The sequence below is a fragment of the Tachypleus tridentatus genome, chromosome 11, assembly GCF_004210375.1.
Source record: "Tachypleus tridentatus isolate NWPU-2018 chromosome 11, ASM421037v1, whole genome shotgun sequence".
Classification (NCBI taxonomy): Eukaryota; Metazoa; Arthropoda; class Merostomata; order Xiphosura; family Limulidae; genus Tachypleus; species Tachypleus tridentatus.
Window position 1 is genome coordinate 4,820,662 of NC_134835.1, and position 24,720 is coordinate 4,845,381.

A 24,720-nucleotide genomic window follows, 5' to 3' on the forward strand; every position below is an offset into this window, starting at 1 on the left:
ACTAAAACATAATCACAAAATGTGCAAAACATTTAAATCCCAATTTTAACAGATTCAAACAACTATTACAGAGATGCCAACTATTTCAAATGACTGAGCGTAATGATTGTAGACAGAGCCCTTTCACAGTTTTAGTCCTTTTAGATTTGCCAGAAACAAGACAATCTGGTGAATGAGGCCTCTTTTCTTCCATCTTGTGAACGATCGCATTGGTGTTTCTATGCCACTTAGAAAACGAGAAATACCCATCTACACGAGCGCTGATTGGCTGACAAGTACTGATGATGTAACTATGGATTCCCCCATGTACCCAGTATAGAGAAGTACCGCACTCAAACTGTTGGTAGACGTCAAAGATACAAATATTTTTTTATTATTTCAAGCACAAACATGATAATAGCAAGTAGCCATTTGGACTATGTCTTATTTATTACCAAAATTTATTTGTATATCACTAGAAATTTTCTTTTCAAGCCTTGGGGGAAAAATTTATCACTTTATTGTATAGGCCTATTTAATATATAATAATTTGGGAGTTGCAACAAGTCAATATTTGTCTGTATTAGTGTATAGTCATAATGTATACACCAAAATCATAATGATTACGCTCAAGTCGTAATGGTTGGCATCTCTGCTATCAATAAAACACTTAAAACATATTTAAAGTTGAAAAAAAAGCAAAATATGCCATTCATTTCCCCATTCTTACCAGACAAAACTGCTTTCATAAATAAGCACTAGTGATGTATCTGACAACATTCTAAAGATGGATGGTATGGTTATTAAAGCTTTAGTTAAAATAAAGTGACATTTATTATTTCTCTTTATTATCAATATCTTTTTTTAATGATCTCTAAAAATAAATCAGAGGGGGTTCTGACTCCCTGCAGATCCGTAGTTATTTTTAAAACATTGAATAATATTTATTTGTTTAAATTAAAAGTTTACCTGTATCAGTCATCTTTAGAATACATTTTTACTTCAAGTGGGTTCCTTGTCATCATGAATTTGACAACATTCATAGTAATATCAGAAAGTGAAAACTGAAATTCTTTCCTTTAAATATACATACACACACCAAGAACAAAAATATAATAAAACTACATTTGAATTACAATTAAAAAATAAAGAGCTTCAAATATACCTTTGTTGTTTTTCACTAAGAAAAAGATTTTCATAGTGGTAGTTCTCAAAGTAAATATTTCAAGTGTCTCCATTACTTACTTAAGTAAAAAGCAGTTATAACATATGTTCTTTTTTCCTTTTTCAAAAGGTAACTTAATTTAATAAAAGAAAATTTTTGTACTTACAAAATCGGGCTTCCTTCATTGCTAGAACAGCATTGTGTGCACCCTGAACTAAATGTCGAACCCACGTGGCAAGATCCCTGTGTGTTTCCACTCTCAAGACTCTACAATTAACTCCTTGTCTTGTACCGATCCTAAGCGTGAAGCTTGTGACATCTGTAATACCTGGTATTGATATGTTTCCTGGATGGCTTAGAGTTGAGCTTGAACGAACCAATCTGTATTAGCAAAATGTGTTAGAAATACAGCAACACCTTTTTTTTTTTTTATTCCAACAGAAAACTTACCTACATGTGAGTGAATAAAAGTGAGATCCATAGAAATTTTAAATATAGTGACAAGCATAAATGGAATAAGAAGAACCACTAACAACTAGCAAAATTGAGCACTAGATCTCTGGATGCAGTGTCTACACATACTAAGCTGTATATATAATTTGATTCATAAACTAGATCAAACTATATATACAGCTTAGTATGTGTAGTTTGATCTAGCTTATGAATCAAACTATATATACATATTAACTGTATTATTTCATCTGTCGGTATCCTCATTGTTAACAATATTCTTGGCTGTAAATTGAATAGTATTTTGTGCTTTGGCCAGCTTAGGAGGTACAAGTTTGTCCTAGATACACTGCTGGACAAAAATCTTAAGGCCAATGAACATAAAGAAAAAATATGCATTTTGTGTAACCATACCATACCAAAAAAAAGTCCTAAACAGGGTAGGAAATGCCCAACAAGAGGTCTCAGTAGTGAGTTGCATGGCCGTCATTGTGAATAGCTGCAAACAGTTGCTTTGACATGATCGATATAACCGTTTGTAGAAGGCTGGCTGGAATGTTATTCCAAATGGTGAATATGGCTTCATGAAGATCATGCACTGTTTGGAATTGAGGTCCATTTCTATAGACTTCCCTTACTATCCACCCCAAAACATTTTCAATGGGTTTCAGTTCAGGTGAACACACTGGATGTTCCAAAAGAATCACATTATTCGCCATGAAAAAGTCCTTTGTCCTGCAGTCATTGTTGGTTGCAGTGTTGTCCTGCTGAAAGATCCAGTCATTTCCACACAAGTGAGGGCCTTCAGTCAATAAGGATGCTCTCTCCAACATGCCAATGTAGCCAGCTGCTGTTTGATGCCCCTCTATAACCTGAAGCTGCATTGTTCCATGGAAGGAGAAAGTACCCCAGATCATGATTGAATCTCCTCCAATGTGTCGTGTAGAAAATGTCTCCAGTGGGATATCCATATTGTACCAGTAACATTGGAAGCCATCTGGACCATCCAAGTTAAATTATTTCTCATCAGAGAACAAAACCTTTGTCCACTCTTCTACGTTCAATGTTTGTTGCTTCTCAGCAAAGTTTAACTGAGCTTTTTGTGATGTGAAATGAGGCGTGGCCTTTGAAGACGTTTACGGGTTTTAAAGCCTTTCTCTCGTAGATGCCGTCTTATTGTTCTTGAGCTGCATTCTGCATCCATAAGGGCCTTAATCTGGTTCGACGATCGGCTGATGTCTTGCTGGACAACCCGTTGAATCCTCCTGCTCAATGCCGGCAAAATTTTCTTGGGACAACCACTTGAAATTCTCCTTCCGTATCCCTCAGGGTCTTTTAAGAGATTTGCAACAGTAGTTTTACTATGCCCAATCTCACCAGCGATGGCACGTTGAGAGAGACCTTGCTTTTGCAGTTTGACAATTCTGCCATGTTCAAACTCTGTTAACCTTTTATGTAGCACAGGAGATGTCAGTGGGAGATGGTGACAAGGGTAATGCTTGAATACAAATGACTAAATTTCGTTATGTGTTTACCAATTAACGCTTCATTTCAGTATGGTCTTAAACTTTTGACCAGCTAGTATTTAAGCTAATTTCATATGTTCACAATTTCCCTAATAAATGCTAAAAAAGTTTTTTATTTTTATTTTCCCTTTTCTTATTTTCATCTTTCAAAGCTCTACTCAAATAAGTGGTTGAGTCTAACAATACTAAATGCATATTTTTTCTTTATGTTCATTGGCCTAAAGATTTTATACTAAACCAACAATACAAACCAATCTTTCTAATTATAATATTGCATTAAAAAGTAATGAAACTAAATATATTAAACATTCAAATCAATATTATTTATCAAAGTAACCAAACAGATATGTCTTACCTATGTAATAAAAACACTAACATTTAGCCCTCTATAGTACCAAATGCCTATCGCAACAGGAGTCTGCACTTGTAGAAATAGCCTGTTACCAATATTTCTTGCTGCCATGGATCCCATTCCTCATGCTGAGACATCGCTCAACATATGGCTACACTTTGCAGAGACAGACTATCTTTATGCTGTTCAAATCATTATATATTTTGCAACAGTTGCACTCTAGTAAAACTACATCACAGCCACAATCAACAAAATAGCAACACATGGATAACCAAGTTATTATTAACTCTACCTGGTAATTAAGAGATTATTAACTTTAACAGAATGAACTATGTATGGAAAAATTGAGTTTCTTAGAAACTGTTCCCACTTACTCCTTGTGTTATATTGTTTAATACTTTTGTATATAAAGATGTTTTCAAGCCTTCAGTGTAGTGGAAACTTTCCCATAATCCCATGTATACTTGTGCCACTGCATGATGATGTTATCATGCAGCAAAACCCTTTAACAAACATCAATGTCACTTATAACACAACTCCATGCAAAATGACTCCACATTTATACTCATGAATTCTCATTACATAACAAGGCAATAAATAAATGTGCACCATAAAGGTGGGAATGTATAAAGAGGTATCTATCAGGAATATATTTTTAGGTAAGGTGTTGAATTTCAAATCAAACACTCATTTCTTCACACAAAACAGCTAGAATCCCATACTGAGATGGCAGAGGGACTGGTGCAAAGATTACTGAGGAAGGTATTGTTTGAAATCATGTTAACATGAATACTTAAATAAACCTCTACTTGACCATCAATCACTACAAGCTCTTGTCTGTTTGAGGGGTAGGGTATATGAATGATACGTTACTTTTGTGTGCGTGCGTGAGCGTGTGTGTATAGGGTGACTCACACCAAACTCTGGTTGACTGTTTGGCATTTACTGGTGAAAAGCAACTCGCCTATCTGTGCCAAACAACTGGATACAAGCAAAAAAGTAAAATTATATAAAGGTGTGAAAAGGAATAATATAAAACAATGGCCAAATATCAAATAAAAATTTAAATAGAATTAAAAAGGCCAGAGGACATTAAAAATTTAAAAACAAGTGAGCTTGACAATATCATCATCACTAATGATGCTCTCCAACATCAAGGGTAAACCCATGGTAAAAACATGTCTAAAACAATCTCCATCGCTCCTGGACGTAACAGAAGCATGATAGTATAATGTGGACTATCATGATTTGAGTGTTACGAAGGCCACACATTGGTGCATCTGTCCCACATAAAAGAAAAAGATGAGTTAAAAACTGTGACTGATATGTAGCTTTGTTAGAACATCTTCCTCCTCCTGATCCTTAAGGAAACAAGATGACAAAAGAGCAACAGAGGGTTTGATCTGGAAAAGCGTGTTAAAATGTTGCTCACTCCAAGTCTACTGTTGATTAGTTTGGAGCTGAGCCTTTGGTACAGGACTGTAGTACATATATGGATAGACACAGTGACAGCACCAGAGGAGACAGACTTAACTGTGGTGTCAGTGAGATAGTTCTTGTGAATACCCACGTAGACTGGTATCCAGAGAAACTGAACAGAAATGGATGATAGAGAGAAATGGGTCAGTTGGTTTTGGATATAGATGAGAGCAGGGTAAAAACTAACATAAAGTGATTCCAGGGCCAGTAGAGACCTAAAAAAGTCAGTATAACTAGTACAATTAAGCAGTGAACCTAGTCTCCACAGAGGAGATCCTGTGTGCAACCACTGAACCACAACAAACCATGGCAGACCCCACAGAACTACCTTATTTTAAACCATACATATAAATAGGAATGGAAGGATGGTTTAAAGGATGTTTGACAAATAGAAGATAGTACTTCCAATTTAGAACATCCACCTTCCTCAGATGACTCAAAGAATGATCACATTTGGGGATGGTAATAATCCACGGTAGGATGGGCTGACCAATGGAGACAGTGATGGCATCCAAGGAGAGACCTAATTCAGTGAGCTATGCTTGGATATGAAGGCCAAAAGGAACAATGGCAGAACATCTATTCTGAAAAAGCACAGTCCAATGAGGAAGGAAGACACAACCCCTAGGTAGGATGTTGTGTTAAAAATCAAAGGTTTGAAACATAAAGAAATCTGCAAGCAGTGGAGATGTAGAGAATGTTCATGAAAAAACTCAGTGTACAAATTCTGGCCTGGAGAAGTATGGAAATTCCCCATGCAGAGTCAAAGTCACAAATGGTGAACAGGATCCAACCTCTATCTTTAAGGCTGAGGTCCTGGCAGAATCACAGACCACAGACCCATAGTCTAGTTTGGATTAAATGAGGGCACAACAGATCTTTAGCATACAACATCAATCCACTCCCCAAGAGGTAGAGGAGAGGACACATAAGATGTTCAGTGCCCTTATACACTTGACACGTCCATTAAAAAGTTCTAGATAAAAGTGGGTAAATGATCACGTAATCCACATGAATGAACGTTTCACAAAATACAGTAACTCCACACAGTATCATAAGCCTTCTCAAGATCAATGAATACAAAAAGATGTATTTGTGCTTGAGAAATGCTTCTCTGATTGACGGTTCAAGTCAAATCAGGTGGTCGTTAAAACCCGTGGATGGGTGAAAGGAAGTTACTTGATTCGAGGAACCAAACAACACAATCATTAACCATCATCTCTAAGATCTTGCAAAGGCAGCTTTTCAAAACAACTGGAAGATAGTTTGAAGGAATCTTTGGATCCTTCCAAGGTTTAGTATAAAGCAGGACAACAAACTGGTGTCAAGCAGTAGAAAAAGCATTCTCCTATGAGATCTGGTTAAAAACAACCAGAAGAACAGCAACAAAGGCAAAAGAGAGATGGTGCAACATCTCATAGTGAATATCATCAGATCTGACTGATGTATTGCCAGAGTGATGAAGAGCTAGCTTAATTTCCACCATTGTAAAGGGGCAATTATAGTCATAGAGACAATCACTTTGATAAAAAAGGAAGGGATGATCATTCTGCTTGAGTCTAATGTCTAAGAAGGTGTTGGATGAAACAGAAGTGCTAGAAGTATGAGAAAAGTTCTCACTGAGAGCACTGGCAATGCTTTGAGCATCAGCAACTTTCTCACCATCGAAGGGCAAGATCAAAAGTGGAAGGGAAGTATACTGCTCACTGAACTACAGAATCTTATCCAATATAATTTTGGAAGTGGTGGTAGAAGAGATGCTGATTGTGAATTTGATCCATGATTCCTCCTGGCTTTGACATCTTACCTGCCAACACATTGCTATTGGTTTAAAAGGGTCTCGGGAAAGAATGTAGATAGCCACTGTAAGATTCAAGTCAAGTAATGAAGAGAATGGGTGATGTATGTAAATAAGGAAAGAACAGAAAATAGAAGAACCAGTGAAAAAAAATATCTTGTGGCATCTGAAAAAGGAGAAACAAGTAGAAAATGCCACATGACAATACACACATCAAGGAGAAGGTAATACATTACAAATCAGATCATTCAGAAGGTAATAATGATAAGGAGAACAATAGAGACAAAATTCCAGATATTTTGCACATAAAAGAGGGATAACAGGGGTGTACAAATGAAAACCTACACAATCAGAGGGTATGGCTTGAAAGGCAATGAACCGGAAAAGTTCTACATGCGAAGCTAAAAGAATGTCACTTCCCAATGAAAAGTTGTATAGTAGGTTAGATTAGAAGGGATGGTGCATTGGGAAGGGAAAGGTGGGGCTTGGAAGAGTGAAGATAGAATAGTGGAAACCAAAGGTGGGGTAGCTAGTAAGAGGCCACTAATATCACTCTGCAAGTGGTGTCTTGAATCAAAGGACCAGAAAAAGGAGGTAGAGGCAAGGACAGGCTTATAGGAAAAGATAGAACCAGTCCTAAATGAGGGCATAGACAGTCGTGGCAGAAAGATAAAGCACAGGATGCCTAATGAAAGGAAGTTTGGCTTTAGCCCTATGACTACTGCTGTACTCTATAAATCCATTACTGAAGATATCAAAAAACTAAGTTACATCCAAATTTAATTAGAGCACTTTACTCTCAAGGTATTTTAATTAAATGTAATTTCTATTGATAAATGTCACTCTCAGGACTAGGCAAAAATCAAGACAGATGTACAACAACCTTAGAAAGACTGCATAACCTTACTGTCTGAATAGTATGTAGGTTTTAATCTACAAGGCAATATTTTAAAAAATCCTGAATTTCTCCTGTATTATTTTTCTTAGCATGTCATCAATCCCTATTTTATCCACTGCCCCTTGAAAAAGTATAAAATTAAACTAAATTAGATTCTATAAAATCATCATCACTCAGATAAGCCACAATGATTATAGTCTTAAACTCTGTTTGGTTACAAATAGAAAATCAGAACCCCTCCTGCCAAACCCACCTGTCACATCCACTTTCATAATTTATTCTTAGTTCTCTCTTACATTTAATTATATATTACCTAAAACTAATAAAAACAAGGTTTTCATCTATCAAATGACATTTTGTATAAAGTTATGTTCTGAATGGTTAAATGTCAGTTCCACTCAGAGTACAAACAGTTTTCCTGTGAGAAAATTAATAACTTAGATGACTCTGTAAAGACTGCTGTTGCAGAATTATAAAAGCAGAAATGTTTTGAGAGCTAAGGGAATTTAGCTACATTTTGTATGTTATTAGTCTATATTTTTCAGAGCATTATTTAATTAAATAAAATTTGATAGGTATTTTATTTCTTGTTTTTCATGTTTATTCTTTATATATAAAATTATAAAAACAACTAAAATGTAAAAAATATTTTTAATTTAGTTAAGATTAGATTAAGTAAAATAAATTTAAAAATGTTTCATGAGGCATGCACACAAGCTACTTGTACTGGTTGTAGTAGCTCATGGGTAATGTAATTCGATAGTGTAACATGAGCTGCACACTCCCTGAGTGATTTACAACTTATAAGCCCCAGACAGAAGTTAGTCATGGTTCAAGGTGCAATAAAACAAGAACATTTAATTATAAATAGAAGCACACTGTTACAAATTTAGAGATAATTAGGACAAACAAACTTAGTTTTATATTACAACATAAAATCACTGTAGCAATAAAAGGGTAATTATATTTAGTTTGTTTTTTTTGGCAGTGGTTGTAAGATCAGTCAGATTTACAATCTTTTGAGTTAGGGTTGAGAAAGTAACAAACCATTAAGTTTTACTGAAAAAAAATGTTCATAATGTATTTAAGAGGTCTTAGGGATTACACACAAAGGAAATTTGAAATTTTGAGATAAGAAAAAGTATTTTTATTTTTAACATAAAATTTACTTTGCACACAGAAACTTTAAAAACAAATACTCAATATACTTATGGACAAAATTTTATTTTATTTTGTAAAAAATAATTCAATAAAAATATGAAATTTTGTATATTTATGCTTCATAATAAGAGAAATACTGTCAAATTTTGTGAAGATATACACAATATATTGAATGTTAGAAGTATTAAATCTACAAAGACTTTAAACAAGTACAAAGAAGTCATGTGGTCTGTCCCAGAATGAAACATTTGTCGCATTTCTGGAATTTCAAATGCTTCAGATATTGAGTAAATATATGCAGTAAAGAGAAGTACGATACATGTTCACAAAGAGAGATATGTTGAGAAATGTTCTTGTTTATGTTAACTACATACAATGTTATCAAGGTCACGAGAAGGGTTTTGAAAGCCTCATTAGAGAGACAGGAAATAAGATTGTTATCCATAGCTTGGCACCACCACAGCAGTGAATAAGCTACAGCAGATATTTACATCATCTTGCACAAAGTTGCCATAAAAGGAAAAGTTGGAACTTTGACATAGTATCCATTTCAAAAGCATGTGTATGGATACAAGTAAGAAAGCTGCCAATTCACTGACTTTATTTGCAACCAATGAACAAATAGTTGTGGTTTAGAGAAATGCAAAATGATCAAGGGAAAACAACCAATTAAATGTCAAGACTACTTGCAGGTAGCTGTGTACACTATTTGGAAGAGCATAAGAATACCAGAAAACGTTTGTATAAAAAGTTGTGTTTGAAGCTCAAAAGTCAAAGTGGGTGGAAGAGTTTTGGAAAGAATCTTAAAACTCAATAGCCAGTTGAGGCCTTCAAAAGCAGAGTCTCCGAGCCTGATATAATTACCAAGACAACTCAAAAGATGAATCTACCTAATGTTTCTTGCCTAAGGTCTCTGAAAGTAACTTCTACCATCTTTCCTTGCATCAAATAACATGATTAAAAGTTAGTTGAGTTGTATAGTGTAATGAGGTAGTAATGTTATTGAAAGCACACTTAAATAACATTTCTTAGTTATACTAAAATAGTTTTATTAGTTTATTCAAAGTTATTCTATCAGTTGATTGTACTGGAGAACATTCTATAAAGCATATTAAAAGTTTCATTCTGAGAATCTTAGTCTCAGATTCAGATTCTTTTCTTTAACTGTAAACTTCCTCGAGTTAGTGAGTGTGTGCTCCACTCACTACTGCATTTCTCAATGTAATATAAATAATTTTGACTGGCAGTAATAGTTGAAATGCCAATGGTTAGCCTGCTCAGCCTGCTGGTCACAAGGCCTACCCCCATGTTGAAAGAGTTAAAAGTGGAGAATAAGAGGCAGTTATGCAGGGAGGACCAGTTAGCAAAACAAACAAAAAATGAGTAAGCAAATTTCAACTTGAAAGGAAGTGGCATGTGCAGATAGAATAAGGATGGAGGAAATACAAAGAAAAAGGTTATGTAAAACATGAATGGGAAGAGTTAAGAGAATGGAGAAAAACAAGTAACTTTACATACATGAGAAATGGGGATGAAGGAAGGTACAAGTCTGAAGGTGATATTCATTATGTACAACAGTTCCCAATGAAAACCTGTAGTTCAAAAATGGTGCTTGAATTTGTCATCTTCAGTTTCAAGCTTGAAATAAGGGAAGGGAAAAGAGTTTAAAAGGAATGAGAACAGAGAGTTCTGACTGCATAATGGACCCAACAATGGACAATGGCCATCACATATTCCAAGACAAAGAAGTTCCAGCAGAGACTGTGGTAATTTGTTTTATATGAAAATCTTCACTCTCATCAACACTGGGAATATTAACATTAAAATGTGAATTCATGTTAAATATAATAAACTCAATCAAATGAAAACTGAAAATGTTACAAATCTCAGCAAATTCAACACACATTAGTACATTACAGTAGCAGAGATGCCAACTATTTCAAATGACTGAGTGTAATGATTGTAGACAGAGCCCTTTATCATTTGCAGCTACTAGGCCTGACCAATGTCTCTAAGCTGTTTATTATTATATTATTATTATAACTATTATTATTTATTACTGCTATAGATTGCTCATTTATGACTGTGTTTTGTGTATTTAATAAATTAAAAAAAAATCTTTTGAAATTATGTCTTATTTAGTTCAGAGTAACAAACAAACATACTGGTAAAACAATATTGAATATGCACAAACAGTAAGCAGAAAAAGCCTTTGTGTAAGGACTAGTTTATATCATGTTTATGACACTTACTGTAATAGTTTTGCAGCTGTTGCAGCCTTTGCTTTCATGAGAATGTCTCTAGATGGTTGGGAGTTATAACAACATTGTACATTTAACTGCATACATATCTTGTGTGTTATAATACTGCTCAAAACTGAGGTGCTCAAGTTTGGTCTGAACTTGCTTTTGTTTTTAGTCACTAAACTAAATATCCTTTCACTGTCAGCATTAGAATGGAAGATTGTAAATATTCCAAGCATAACCCTACACAGAATGTCATACTTCTAGTTGCCATTTCCATCCTTCACTGTAGACAGCTGAACCCAAAACTTGTCAACATTCAACTGAAGGACAGTTTCTGAGAAAGTATCAATTTGATACTTCAAATATTCCCCTTCCAACTTGTCAATAGTGTCATGCCCATGTGTATTGACAAGGACAGGATACCTGTCTGTGAAGAAGTGTAGAGAAGAGAAATCTTTGCTGACTTTCAGTTTTGGATCAGCAACCTCTGCATGAATCAGAAGTTAGAAATCATCACTTAGAGGGAAATGTTTCATCATGTAATTTGTAGCTGCAATATAGTATTTCTTGGCATTGGTGTAGAAGCTGATCAGGTCCAGGTCCTTTTCATATTTAACAATGTATTCCTTGGCAGCATTTCCAATAGAAACTGCCTCATCAAGTTTGTGTAAGGATTCATTGTTGTAGTCAAGTTCAGTGATGTTGCTTTCAAAATAATCTGACAAGTATATTTTTAACTTGTGTAATCAGAGTTCTATGCATAATGTGTATGCAAGGTTCTTCTCTTTGCAATATCAAATTGGCTTGCTCAAATAGTGGAATTGCAGACTGAAGAAAAAGACAAAATAACAAGTTCATTTTGTTGTTCAAGAAAACTGTTAACTTATCTAACTTGCTCTGCACATAACTTTTCTTGGTTATTTACTTGCTAGCTTTCATTTTCTTCTCTTTTATCATTGATTGACTCTTCTTTAGTTCAAGGTCAGACTGCCTAAACAAATATTGAGTTATATCAAATGTTTCTTTGTCTGCTTTTGGAGACTGTCGTCTTGTGTCCCTGTGTGGCTGAGAGGATATCCTGACTGTTAAAGTTTTGCTGCCTGACTGAGCTGCATGTTTAGGTTCTTTTGAATCTCGTTTTTCCTTTTCACAGTGAAAATACTTTTTCAATGGCTTCCACAAGTCCAATATTCTACTGAGGTACACACCAAGCGATAGCTATCTTGTGTTAACAAGTTGTAGAATTTTTCTTGTTTCTTTGTCACATAATCCTTGAAACTCCTTGGAATGTTGTTTTCTGCTAGCACTTTTGTCCAGAAAATAGTAGATATCTATCAATTGATTGATTGATTGATTTAGTGTTTTATGGAACAAAACAGCTAGGCTATCTGTGCCAAATGTCTGGTAAAAAGGTAAAAATAAATTAAATGTAGTAAAATACAGAAAAGGAAATGAAGGTAAAACAAAACATCATTGAAAAACAGAAAAAGCATAAAACCAATGTTGACACCTAGTCTACAATGTTGAGGGAGAAAGCAGAGTAAGAGAAGTTATAAAGGACTTTCTCTAGCAAAATGGTTATGATCATAACAATCATAACCCACCAGGAAGACTAACAGGTAAGTACAAGAACCACTACCAGCCACCGAAGTTGGCCTTTCCAGTCCTGGTTCCGGGTTATGTTGTCATAACAGCCATTATCAAAAGGTAAAATAATAAAAGTGTTAAAAGACATATAGCAAAATCGGAATAAAAATTAGCCAAACGTCCGGTAAAAAGGTAAAAATAAATTAAATGTAGTAAAATGCAGAAAAAGAAATGAATGTAAAAACAAAACAGCAATTAAAACATAAAATTGCATAAAACTAATGTTGACATCCAGTCTACAAAGTTATAAAAGACTTCCTGTAGCAAAATGGTAATGATCATAACCCACAAGGAAGAAAAACAGGTAAGTACAAGAACCACCATCAGTCACCTGAAGTTGGTTTTTCCAGTCCTGGTTCTGGGTTATGTGTCATTATGGCTCACTCCAAGTGGACTGCCAGCTGGCATGGAGCCGAGCCTTGAATACAGGACCATAGTCCATGTACAGAATAGGCACAGTGGTGATAGTGCCAGAGCAGACAGATTTAGCTACCGTGTCTGCAAGCTCGTTCCCGCAAATACCAACGTGGCCTGGTATCCAGAAAAATTGAATAAAAGTAAACGTCAATGAGAAATGGGCCAGTCGGTTTTGAATATCAGAGAGAACAAGGTGTGAGCCAACATGGAGCAATTCCAGGGCCAGTATAGAACTAAGCGAGTCAGTATAAAAAGTGCAGTTGGAGTACTGCTCAGCTTCAATATGATCCAGGGCAAGAGATATGGCGTAGAGTTCAGCAGTGAACACAGAAGCTGTAGAGGGGATTCTGCGTGCAACCACCGAACCACAACAAACCATGGCAGATTCCACAGAATTACCTGATTTGGAATCATCCATATAAATTGGAACGGAATGATTGTTCGAAAGATGTTTAGTAAATAAAAGATGGCACTTCCAATTGGGAGTATCTGCCTTTTTCAGATGACTGAAAGAAAGGTCACATTTGGGGGCTGTAATAAGCCATGGTGGGATGGGCAGACCAGTGGATTCTGCAATGCTATCCAAGGACAGACCCAATTCATCCAATTGCGCCTGAATGTGAAGGCCAAAAGGAGCAATGACAGATCATCTGTTCTGAAAAAGTACAGCCCACCGAGGAAGGAAAACACATCCCCAGGTGGGATGCTTTGGTAAGGAACAAAGTTTTTGAAGAATATAGTAAAGACAGTTGCAAACGGCAAAGGTGCAGAGAAGGTTCATGAGATTCTATGTATAAGCTTTGAACTGGAGAGGTACTAGGGAAGTGTGGAAAGCCCCAGTGCAGAGTCGAAGTCCTTGATGATGAATGGGGTCCTGCATCTTTAAGGCCGAGGGTCTGGCAGAGCCATAGACCACTGATCCATAGTCGAGTTTTGATCGAATAAGAGCACGATATATCTTTAACATAGAACATCAATTCACTCCCCAACTGGCGGTAGAGAGGACAAAAGGCTTTTCATTTGTTTTGAAAACGATTCTCTAGGAGGCATAGAGAGATCTGTCTGTACTCCAACTGTAGTTGTGGAATGAAGTGCAGCAGCATATGTCCGAGATGGAGTGGCAGACAGCACTTTCCAAACCTCAGAATAACTAATGTTATGAGTCGTTTTAAAACGCTGCACCTCTTTTTCCTCCAACCATTTTGGGCAAGAACGAAAGTAGGAGGGGTGAGAACCATTGCAGTTGACACAATGTGGGTCCATGTCACATTCATAGGCATCGTGGTCCTTGCCCCCACAAGGAGCACATGTCAGGGAACCACGACATGATGTCTTTGAGTGGCTGAATCTCTGACATTGGAAACATCGGAGAGGGTTTGGAATGTATGGTCGTACCCTGCAAATTAGATAACCTGCCTTGATGGTGGCAGGTGCACGTGATGAAGTAAATGCTAAAACGAGGGTTTGTTGGCAGTGTAACTCCATCTTTGCGAGTGGAGATGTGCCTCACTGCAGAAACTCCTTGAGTGGAGAAACCAGCGAGAATCTCTGACTCTGGAACGTTCTTCAAATCTCTCTCAACAATAACTCCTCGTGATGAATTCAAAGTTGCATGAGGTGTAACCTCAATAGGTATATCCCCAATTGCCTTTCAATTCAAGAGGAGTTCACTGTGTTGGGATGTGGATGTTTCAACCAATATGTCTCCAGATCGAAGCTTCTTTACTGACTTTGGAGAGTCAGCAAGTCCCTCTAGTCCTTCTGAATAAAAAGGGGACAATTGCCCTAAAGGTTTTTCCGAAAAAGAATGTAATATAAGAAAATGAGGTACGTGTGTTACAGATGTTGAAGATTGCTGTTCGGAGTCTTCAAGACATGGTTGCTTACCCATTGACTGTTTTTTCACTATTTTATTTCAATTTTTTGAAGGAGGATCCATAGGAAAAAAGAAAAATTTCGGTTCCCACTGACTCCATCCACCATGGAGCCCTACAAGGGGATGCACTACAAAGTAATGCAAGGACAATGCAGCAATGCCAGGGTTTCGTGAGCACTATACCCAAACACCAGCATCAGGCACAATGTCCACAACACTCGTTGAGAACTACCAACACTTGTACTTAGTTGACCCTAGCCCAAGTGGACCAGCTGATTGACCCAAGGGGGGCAACCCAAAGGCCGTCTGTCTACAGGAATTCAAGGCCAAAGTGGTGTGTTTGGGTTGGACCCCTCAACCAGGATCCTCTCCTCCCCTTCACGGGTCACCATGCACCGCAAACACGTGGGTGGATGTTTAGATCCCAGAGGAGGTAAATTGAAAGAACAGAACCTTCCCTGGGAGGTCCCTTCACCACATACAGGAGTCCACATCAAGGGGAGATATCTATCAATATATCAGAAACTGGGCAGGGCACTTCTCTGGTAGCTTTCTGGGCAGAAATATTCATGAGGTGACAGGCACAACCCATGAAGTAAATGCTAGGCTGTCGTCTTGAGATGTGTCCCATCACACTAGATATAACTGAGGCATTGTCTGAAGAAAAACTAAGACAGTTTTCCCATGGAATTTTCCTCTTTGTCAATTTGTGATCCCAAAGCTTGAAAATATTCTCTCCCATTGAAGCTTCTTTCCATTCCATCATTGTCAAAAGAGAACAAATAATTTTTCCAAGCAAAGGGTCAAGATATCGTACAACCACTGGATACAATTTTGAGTCATCCATGTCTGTGGATCCATCTGTGGCCTAACTGTAAACATTGTTAGTAAGTATGCTTGAAATCATTTTGTCATCTTCACAACCCAACATTTGTACAATGGCTGTAGTTTTGGTTCTAGCACAGCCATATTTTTTTTGCTATATCAGAGTCTGGGAACATTTTTCTGAATAGATGTCCTGCACGATCGGCTACAGCTAGGAGTAAATTAGGAGCAATGACAAATTGCGTGAACATCACTTCTCCATTTATGGTTTCATATTCTGAATTCTTACTCATAAATGTTGTTATCTGCATCGTTTTTGTCTTCGCCTCAGCCTTTTGTTGGTGAGATGGAGATTTTGTATGTCTGGAACTATCATTTATCCCGCCATGCGCCGCAGAAAAATCAATGTGACAAACTGTACAAAACGCTTAACTGTCACTGACCTTTGATGCAATGACCGGATATTTTGCACTATAACTCTTTCCTAAATTTTTGATTCATAGTTTTAGTCCTTTAATATTTGCCAGAAGAAGACAATCTGGTGAACGAGGCCTCTTTTTTTTCCCTCTTGGAAACGATCACATTGGTGTTTCTATGCCGCTTATAAAATGAGAAACACCCAGCTACACGAGAGCTGATTGGCTGACAAGCACTGATAACATAACTATGGATTCCCCCACGTACCCAGTAGGAGAAGCACCACACTCAAACTATTGGTAGATGTTGGAGATACAAATATTTTTATTATTTCAAGCACAAACATGATTATTACAAGTAGCCATTTCGACTATGTTTTATGTATTACCAAAATTTATTTGTATCTCACTAGAAATTTTCTTTTCAAGCCCTGGGGGAACTTATCACTTTATTGTATAGGCCTATATAATATATAATAATTTGGGAGTTGCAACAAGTAATATTTGTCTGTATGAGCGTATAGTGGTAATGTATACACCAAAATCGTAATGGTTGGCATCTCTGCAGTAGTGAGGATTTACGACCATGAATGCAGAGTGAGCTACTGTACATGGAGTTATGTCACACTCCTAATGGTGCAAGGTTCTTGTTTGTTTTGTTTGAAATTAAGCACAAAGATACACAATGAACTGTCTATGCTCTGCCCACCACAGGTATTGAAACCTGGTTTCTAGAGTTGTAAGTCTGCAGACATACCACTGTTCCACTCGGGGGTGGATGAAGGTTCTGCTGCATAATAATGTCATCATGCAGTGGTGCAAATTCACATGGTTTTGCATGAGATCAGGTAGGGGTTCTCACAAAGCTGGTTGCTTAAAAGTTTCACTGACATTATGTGAGCTAAATAGAAAACAAGTTATTCTGTATTTAGAAGTGAATATTTGCTTCAGTAACTAAAGCTTGAACTCAATCAATATAATCAGCTCTATATATGGTTTCAAAATTTCAGTAGTGTTGGCATTGGTAAGAATACTTCTGAAATTAAATTAAAATATAGATTTTAGTTTTATCTGAAAATGACCCTGTTATCAACATACGATACATCATGTTATCAACATACCATACATCATGTTATCAACATACGATACATAATGTTATCAACATACGATACATAATGTTATCAACATACGATACATAATGTTATCAACATACGATACATAATGTTATCACCATACGATACATCATGTTATCAACATACCATACATCATGTTATCAACATACCATACATCATGTTATCAACATACCATACATCATGTTATCAACATACCATACATCATGTTATCAACATACCATACATCATGTTATCAACATACCATACATCATGTTATCAACATACGATACATCATGTTATCAACATACCATACATCATGTTATCACCATACGATACATCATGTTATCAACATACCATAATCATGTTATCAACATACCATACATCATGTTATCAACATACGATACATCATGTTATCAACATACGATACATCATGTTATCAACATACGATACATCATGTTATCAACATACGATACATCATGTTATCAACATACGATACATCATGTTATCAACATACGATACATCATGTTATCAACATACAATACATCATGTTATCAACATACCATACATCATGTTATCAACATACGATACATCATGTTATCAACATACAATACATCATGTTATCAACATACATCATGTTATCAACATACATCAGTAACTCATTTGTTAATTTACATCTTACAGTTACACCCCCTCACAGCACACGGTTAAGTTTTTTGTTTAGACATTCAAAGTACTATTATTTTTACAAGCTCTGTTCTGAAGTATTACTTTATTCTAATGATACTTAATTAGTTGTAAAAACAAGGTATGATTGATTCTGACTATATGTTTTCCTGAACAAATGACATATTTGATCTTGGGGGTTTTAAGTACATGCAAATATCGAAAGTCCTGGAAAAGAAAAGACTTAACGATAAATATTACTGAACCTACTTAAATTTCTCATTAAGCAATTTAAAGGTAGACATGGTTAAGTTTCTTTTCATACTTTTGTGTTTTATATACATAATTCACTCATACTAATTATGCCTGAATTTAATATATTGTGGTAAATACATTTATCCGAGAAATTCTGTGCCTTACACAAAAGTGCCAGAGAATTTGCTAATTTTAACACTTATAATTTTTTAAAACATTGATCAATATTATCATACCCAAAAGACCCTAAAACACATATTAGACATTTCTACTCACATTACATACAACAAATAAAAGATTGTAGAAAAAAGTTTCACTACATAAAAACTATTCACTACAATAGCATCATACTACTACATGTTTCAAAATGTGACAGTGCTATACTTAAAAAGCAAGAAAATCTTGAACATTACATATTTCACCTTGTTTGAACAAGAGGAGAGCTGTGTGCAGGGACGGCCCAAGCTTCTTTGGTCCATGGGACAAGGTCATAAAATAGGACATCTCGCTCAGTCACAGCAAGAAATATTTGTCTCCATTGTACGCTCCCTGATTCATCATGCGTCTAAGAAACGAAAATTTTTATTGTTATCATACCTGATTCTTTTATAAATCTGCAGATCAAAAGTATGTTAACTCTACTGAACAGAACTAAAGAACAACTTATTTGTAACTAAAGAATAAATTAAATGTCAAAAGACTAGCAGCACAATTTCTGTTAACTGGAAAAATTTAATTTTGTTTACTTCACAGTAAATATCATTCATGAATTTCACCTCAACCACAATTAAAATTTGGAAAGTATATTATTATTATTTAGAATTTAAATTATACAAATGTAACACATCTGGACAATACAAATAGATAAATGTCCCTTTCGTCAATGAATCCGTATAAAAGTAACACTTAATAAAACTAATAGCAAAAAAAACTAAAAACTCTGATTAAAAAAATCAATGCTATTAGCCAATAGCAAATTAATAGTAAATAATATTCCATAAACAATTTTATATGAAACAGTGATATGAGTGGAGAGAAACAATTATAAACAAATTCTTATTTAAATTTCCTTTTTAACACAAGTTTTGAATTTATTTCAATACTGATATTTTATATGTTCTATTTCTTTCATTAGCACTTTTGTTAAAAAATTCTTCAAGAACTCAAGTTTTCATTTCAAAAACAAAATGTTAAAGAACACCGTAAAAATATACAACAAAAATATACAAAATATACAATGTAATCTAATAAACTGATAAGAATATAAAAATAAAGACATTAATTAACTTCATAAATATTATTTCCTTGGATTTTACTAAACATCTGTACTTTTCTCAGAAAATGAATATAAAAAAATCAAAAAATGCAAGCTTAACTCCTTTTCAGTTTATTTTTGGTTTAATTACCTCATAGCTCTAAGTACTAAAAATACTTCTAGTGAAGAACTATCCATCCTGATGAAAATAATTTTTATTTAAATGATTTACAGCATACACAAATACTGAAGAAATCTTAACATTTTTCACTCTACTTTTCAAAATGGCCAGAACTAAAGCTTGTATTTCTTGACTCATCCAATATGTTTAAATAGTGTCATTAATTAAAATAATTTAACCCATTAGCTTCTAGTCTTACAGAAAATATTTCCTGGAATTGTGAGAAGAGTTGTAATCCTTGGGAAGACTTACATTTATGTGTATGTTCCACATTGAACTTGTAGGCACACAACAGATATAAAAATCACAAAATATTGAAATTTATTTTAAAGCATATGAGCATGTAAAACAGCTTTCTCTTTTAGTAGGCAACTGAAAGTTAAAAAGAGTTCAAACAATTTGTTAAACAAGAAATATAATTAACTTTGTTCTTTTTTTTCTCACTTGTACACTTACAGAATTTTACATTAACTGTATTATCATATTTTCCAAGACAACTCAAAAATATTTTAAGCCAAATATACAGTTTCACCTGCATAAATCAAATCTTATGCAAGTCAAACTGTTCTTGATGGTCCAATTACCAATATTGTAATATTTAGATAATAAAAAAGCATTTATTTTCTGTTGGAGGTAATCTTCACTGTGAAAGTACAAATGGAAATACATGTTAACATCCGTGCTTCATAACTTTCATTTACTGGGTTTGTAATCTTACCAGTTATTCTTCATAGTTAATTTTTAAATGAAACTAAAAGAGTGCAACAAGAATATATTGAATAATATTTAACGTTGAAGACAGACTTACTGATCTGAGAATGTATTTGAATATTTGTTATTGCAGAAATAACATACCACATATCAAGTTTTAATGCAGCTAGAACTAAAAACAATAAGCAAGATTTGTAATGACTGTGATACATAAAGAATTCCTTTGGTTATTACTTACTACCCTTCTGTCAAAATTAACATGAGAAGTATTTAAGAAGAATTAAAGGAAACTTCTGACTACAGACTAAATTACATTTAAAGATAAGTGAATAAATATTTCAAAAAGTAAACCAAAACATATATATAAATTTAAAGAACTAAAGAAATAATTTTTCTTCATGCCAAAAACTCTAATGGTACATGATTTTGTTAACATTAATGAAGTAAGTCCAATTCATGATATCTGCAATTAAAAAAAGAAAAAAATAGGTCTTGAGGAAGAGATGGCAAATGCAACATGTTGACAAAGGTTCAAAGGAAGAACAGTAAAGAGCAAAAATTATCACACTGAGATCTCATTCATGCAATTTAAAGAAATGTAGAGGACACATGATAAAAGAAAAAGAAGTGAAATGAAAGGGAAGATCAAAACTTTATGAAACTTGGAGAAACTGAAATTGTTTGGTGAAGCTGCCCAACAGGTCACAGTCAAGTAGACAAGCCTTTGTCAAACAGATGAAGAACTGGGAAAGATGAGGAACAGAAAACACATAAAGGTTTTACCATCAAAACAGTTTTACCAGGAGGACTAGACATGGAATGGTTTGGATTAAAGATAAAATGCAATGGAAGAGTTAAATAGGAGGGCAAGCACAGATGTGAAGATCTATCCAATCTTGATTGAAAGCATCTACATCCAGAGGTGTGGAATGAGATACCAAAAGAAAGGAAGTTTGACATTCTAGTGAGTGGCAAGAGCATTGATATGAGGTCTCCCCAGCTGAAAACATTCCCACTAAAAACCTATGGATCGAGTAACCACTCCACATGGAGAAGCTTGTTGGGTTGAGACAATCAATCTGCACCCAGAATCAAGGCACCAGAAACATGGCAAGCTAAAGACCAAAATGTGGTGACTATGCTCCCTCCCAAAAAGGGATCCAGGGTCTGAAAATATAAATTCATGGATTTAGTACTCCTTTACTTGGTAATATAAGTGGCCACTGTGGAGTTGTAAAGGAACATAACCTGCAGAAGAGGAAGAAACTGGGACATAGCTTGACAAACAATCATAAGTAGAAGACTGTTGAAATGAAGTGAATACTGTAATTGATTAGTTGAGGTAAGCATCCTAGCCCTCTAGAAATGCATGTGGGAACAGATGAAATCCAGACAACATGGAAAAACTGAAACCCCTGCTGTTCTCTGATCTCCATTCAACTACCAAGGAAGGTCAGCAGTGATTTGGGAAGGGTAAAATGATGGTCCAAAGGATCCAAATAGATATTCCACTGAACTAGGAGCACCCACTGAAGGAAATGTGTATGAGCCCAAACCATGGAAATTAGAGCTTCCAAAAAAAGTCCACATTCACAAAGAAAAAGAACCTTTTGAGCTGTTAGACAATATGAAATGAGGACCTTGTGCATTGCTTACTCCACATCCTGAAGTCAAAGAGAAGAGGACTTGGCCTGACTGAGGTGGGAATTGAAAAACCAAAAATCCTCATATGAAAAAGGTATTAGGAAGGGAAAAGAATGGATTTCCCCAATTTTATTCATAATCTAGCCCACACTGCTTAATGTAGGAGCAGACAAGTATGGTCTTTGGATTGAATGGGAAGAAGCAACCAGAAGCCAATTGTCCAAAGAGTGTGAAGACCCAACAAATGAAGATGTCAGGCAAAAGTTCATACCACTTTACAAAAACACCTAAGATGGATTGGTTAGTCCAAGCAGGAGTACTTGAAACTGGAACATTCAACCCTTATGGACAAACAGAATAAAACAACAAGAGTTAGGAGAAATATAGATGTCAAGAAATGTTATGTTAAATCTGGTTACCCAGAGTGAAAAAAGGGAAATCCACAAGTGAATTCAAGTGAGATATATCAATGATAGGTCTTTAATCTTCTGTCTTATTGGAAATAAAGATACAAGAATGAAACCTCAGTTGCATGGGACACATCTGTTTGATAGCTTCTCTATGAAGCAGGTCATTGACTGCCTCAATAAGACTACCAAGATGTAGGACCCTATGGAGGGGCAAAGGAAACAGGGAAATGGAAACTGGAAATGAGGGCAGAAACCTCCAGACAGAACCTGTAGAACCAATGTATTCCTTGCAATCTGCCCAATAATTCAGATAAGTTGTGCAATTAGGCTCCAGCAGCCTTGAACCTATTGTGGAGTCATCCATTCTGTTGTTTAGCCTGGAGTGGACAAAACATGAGTAAAGCCAGAAGTGCCAAGAGAAAGGTAAGGGTCTGTGCAAGAAACGAGACTGGGAAACAAGGGTGAGAAATTCCTTGTAGGAAGTGGGGTGTGAAAATAACTATGTGTCCAGAAAAGCCAAAAGTGAATGCAACCAAGCCACTTCAACTCTGAATTCCAAATAATCTGGAAGACCTTCAAATATAGTACTGTATAAGAAAGAAGCCAGACACAAATCCTGCAGATATGAATGGAATGATGCACCACTGCAAGTAATGCATCTCTTCTTAGTATATTCCAACAATAAAGTAGCTAGGTATTAATACAAGGATGGAAGCAAATAACTGAGTCACAGTGGACCTATGGAGGGATTTAAGTTAATCTGAAAAAAGTCCTAGGAGTCTATGAAAAGCCTCCAACAATAAATGCAGGTAAGACAGATGTCTTAAAATAGAGTAGAGGAAAAGACAAATCACTGAGAATTGTGCATGATTAAAATGAACATCAGTGTCAGGATTTGAACTCCAAAGAGAAGGATGAAGGTCCAGTTGCTGAGAATCTAAATACATACCTGAAGAGCAATGGAGGTACAACAGGAAAGGAGGATAAGGCACACCAACACCTGACTGTTTTAGGTCTGAAAATCACTGCACATGAATCCTTATGTTGAATATAGAGAAAAAACAAAAAATTAAGATAAGGAAATTTCACCCATTAAGGATGGGGAGACAGAGGAAATGTTGGTTATCACACACCTGATTAACCATGTGTAAAAAAGGAGTAGAAGGTGAGATCTACTAAATAGGTGTAGAATGTGATGGACCAAAATAGAAAGGCACCAGAAAAAGTGAATTAACATTGTTTTATCCTTGATTCTAATCATTACCAAAAACATTGTCAAGTTAAAAAGTTGAAGAAATTACAAGTGAAGTACACAAATTCAGCTCCTTGTGAATTAAGGCCTATACCTCCTCTGCAGATAAAGTTAAACCCAATACTAGTTATACCGGTAGCATTATTAACTATGCATGGAACATTCATACAGTGAAATACAAATTCATTCTAAGTTCCACTGTAGTTCATTAACAACAAATAAAATGCTGAAAAAATGAAATGTCAAGGAAACACAATCATAAACAGTAGAAAAATTGCAAAACACACATCTAAGCTATACTGTACTGATAAAAAAAGTGAGGACTAAAGAACATCAGAGAGAACTAGCTATGCCAAAAATAGGTGGTGTAATACTATTGATGAAGGGTGGTCACTTGTTGTATACATGTTCAAAAGTAGTAAAAAATTTGTGAAGTATACTGGTTCAGTGGGCATTAAAATATTTTAGCAATGCTCCTAGGCAGTACCTATCAGAAATACATTTTCAGTGTAAGAAAGTGTTAACTTCTCGTCACAGCAAGGCTGTTGAAATGGATGCTAAAGAATTACCATATTCATACATTAAACAAGCTTAAGGAAAGTCTGAAAAAAAGTAATGGAATATTTCTCACATGACCCTTTATGAGAAAGACTTTTGCAAATGAAACTATGTTTCAAGGTTATTGTCAAGATGCAGTGATGTGCTGACATAGACTGCAAGGCGATCTGATCCAAAATCACATTAATATAATACTAGAAAAGAAAGAATACCCAGTTTCTTCTCAATATGTCTGATGTATTTGACAGTTGAATGGATATGATGCAGAAGTAACGTGTATAACTTTTCTAAACAAAGATTCTTTTCGATTATGCTGCATACTGTTGTTTGCGATATGTGGACAACCTTTGCCACTGACCTTTCTGTTTTTGGTTTTTCACTTGTTACAATGTGCCATACCTTATATAACATTAATGGGGTAAAGCTTGTTGCAGATTTATTTTT

At 35.4% G+C, this 24,720-nt stretch overlaps 1 protein-coding gene across 2 annotated transcripts in view; it reads right to left on the reverse strand.

The window, feature by feature from the left end:
* The window catches only part of LOC143231627 (beta-1-syntrophin-like), a 65,888-nt gene that overhangs the window by 25,613 nt on the left and 15,555 nt on the right, over nt 1-24,720 (reverse strand). For both annotated transcript variants that reach the window (XM_076466164.1, XM_076466165.1), the window contains exons 3-4: nt 18,688-18,830; nt 1,311-1,525 (exon numbers count right to left, since the gene is read on the reverse strand). In XM_076466164.1, the coding sequence (XP_076322279.1) occupies nt 1,311-1,525; nt 18,688-18,830 (358 nt within the window). The remainder of the gene's footprint in view (nt 1-1,310; nt 1,526-18,687; nt 18,831-24,720) is intronic.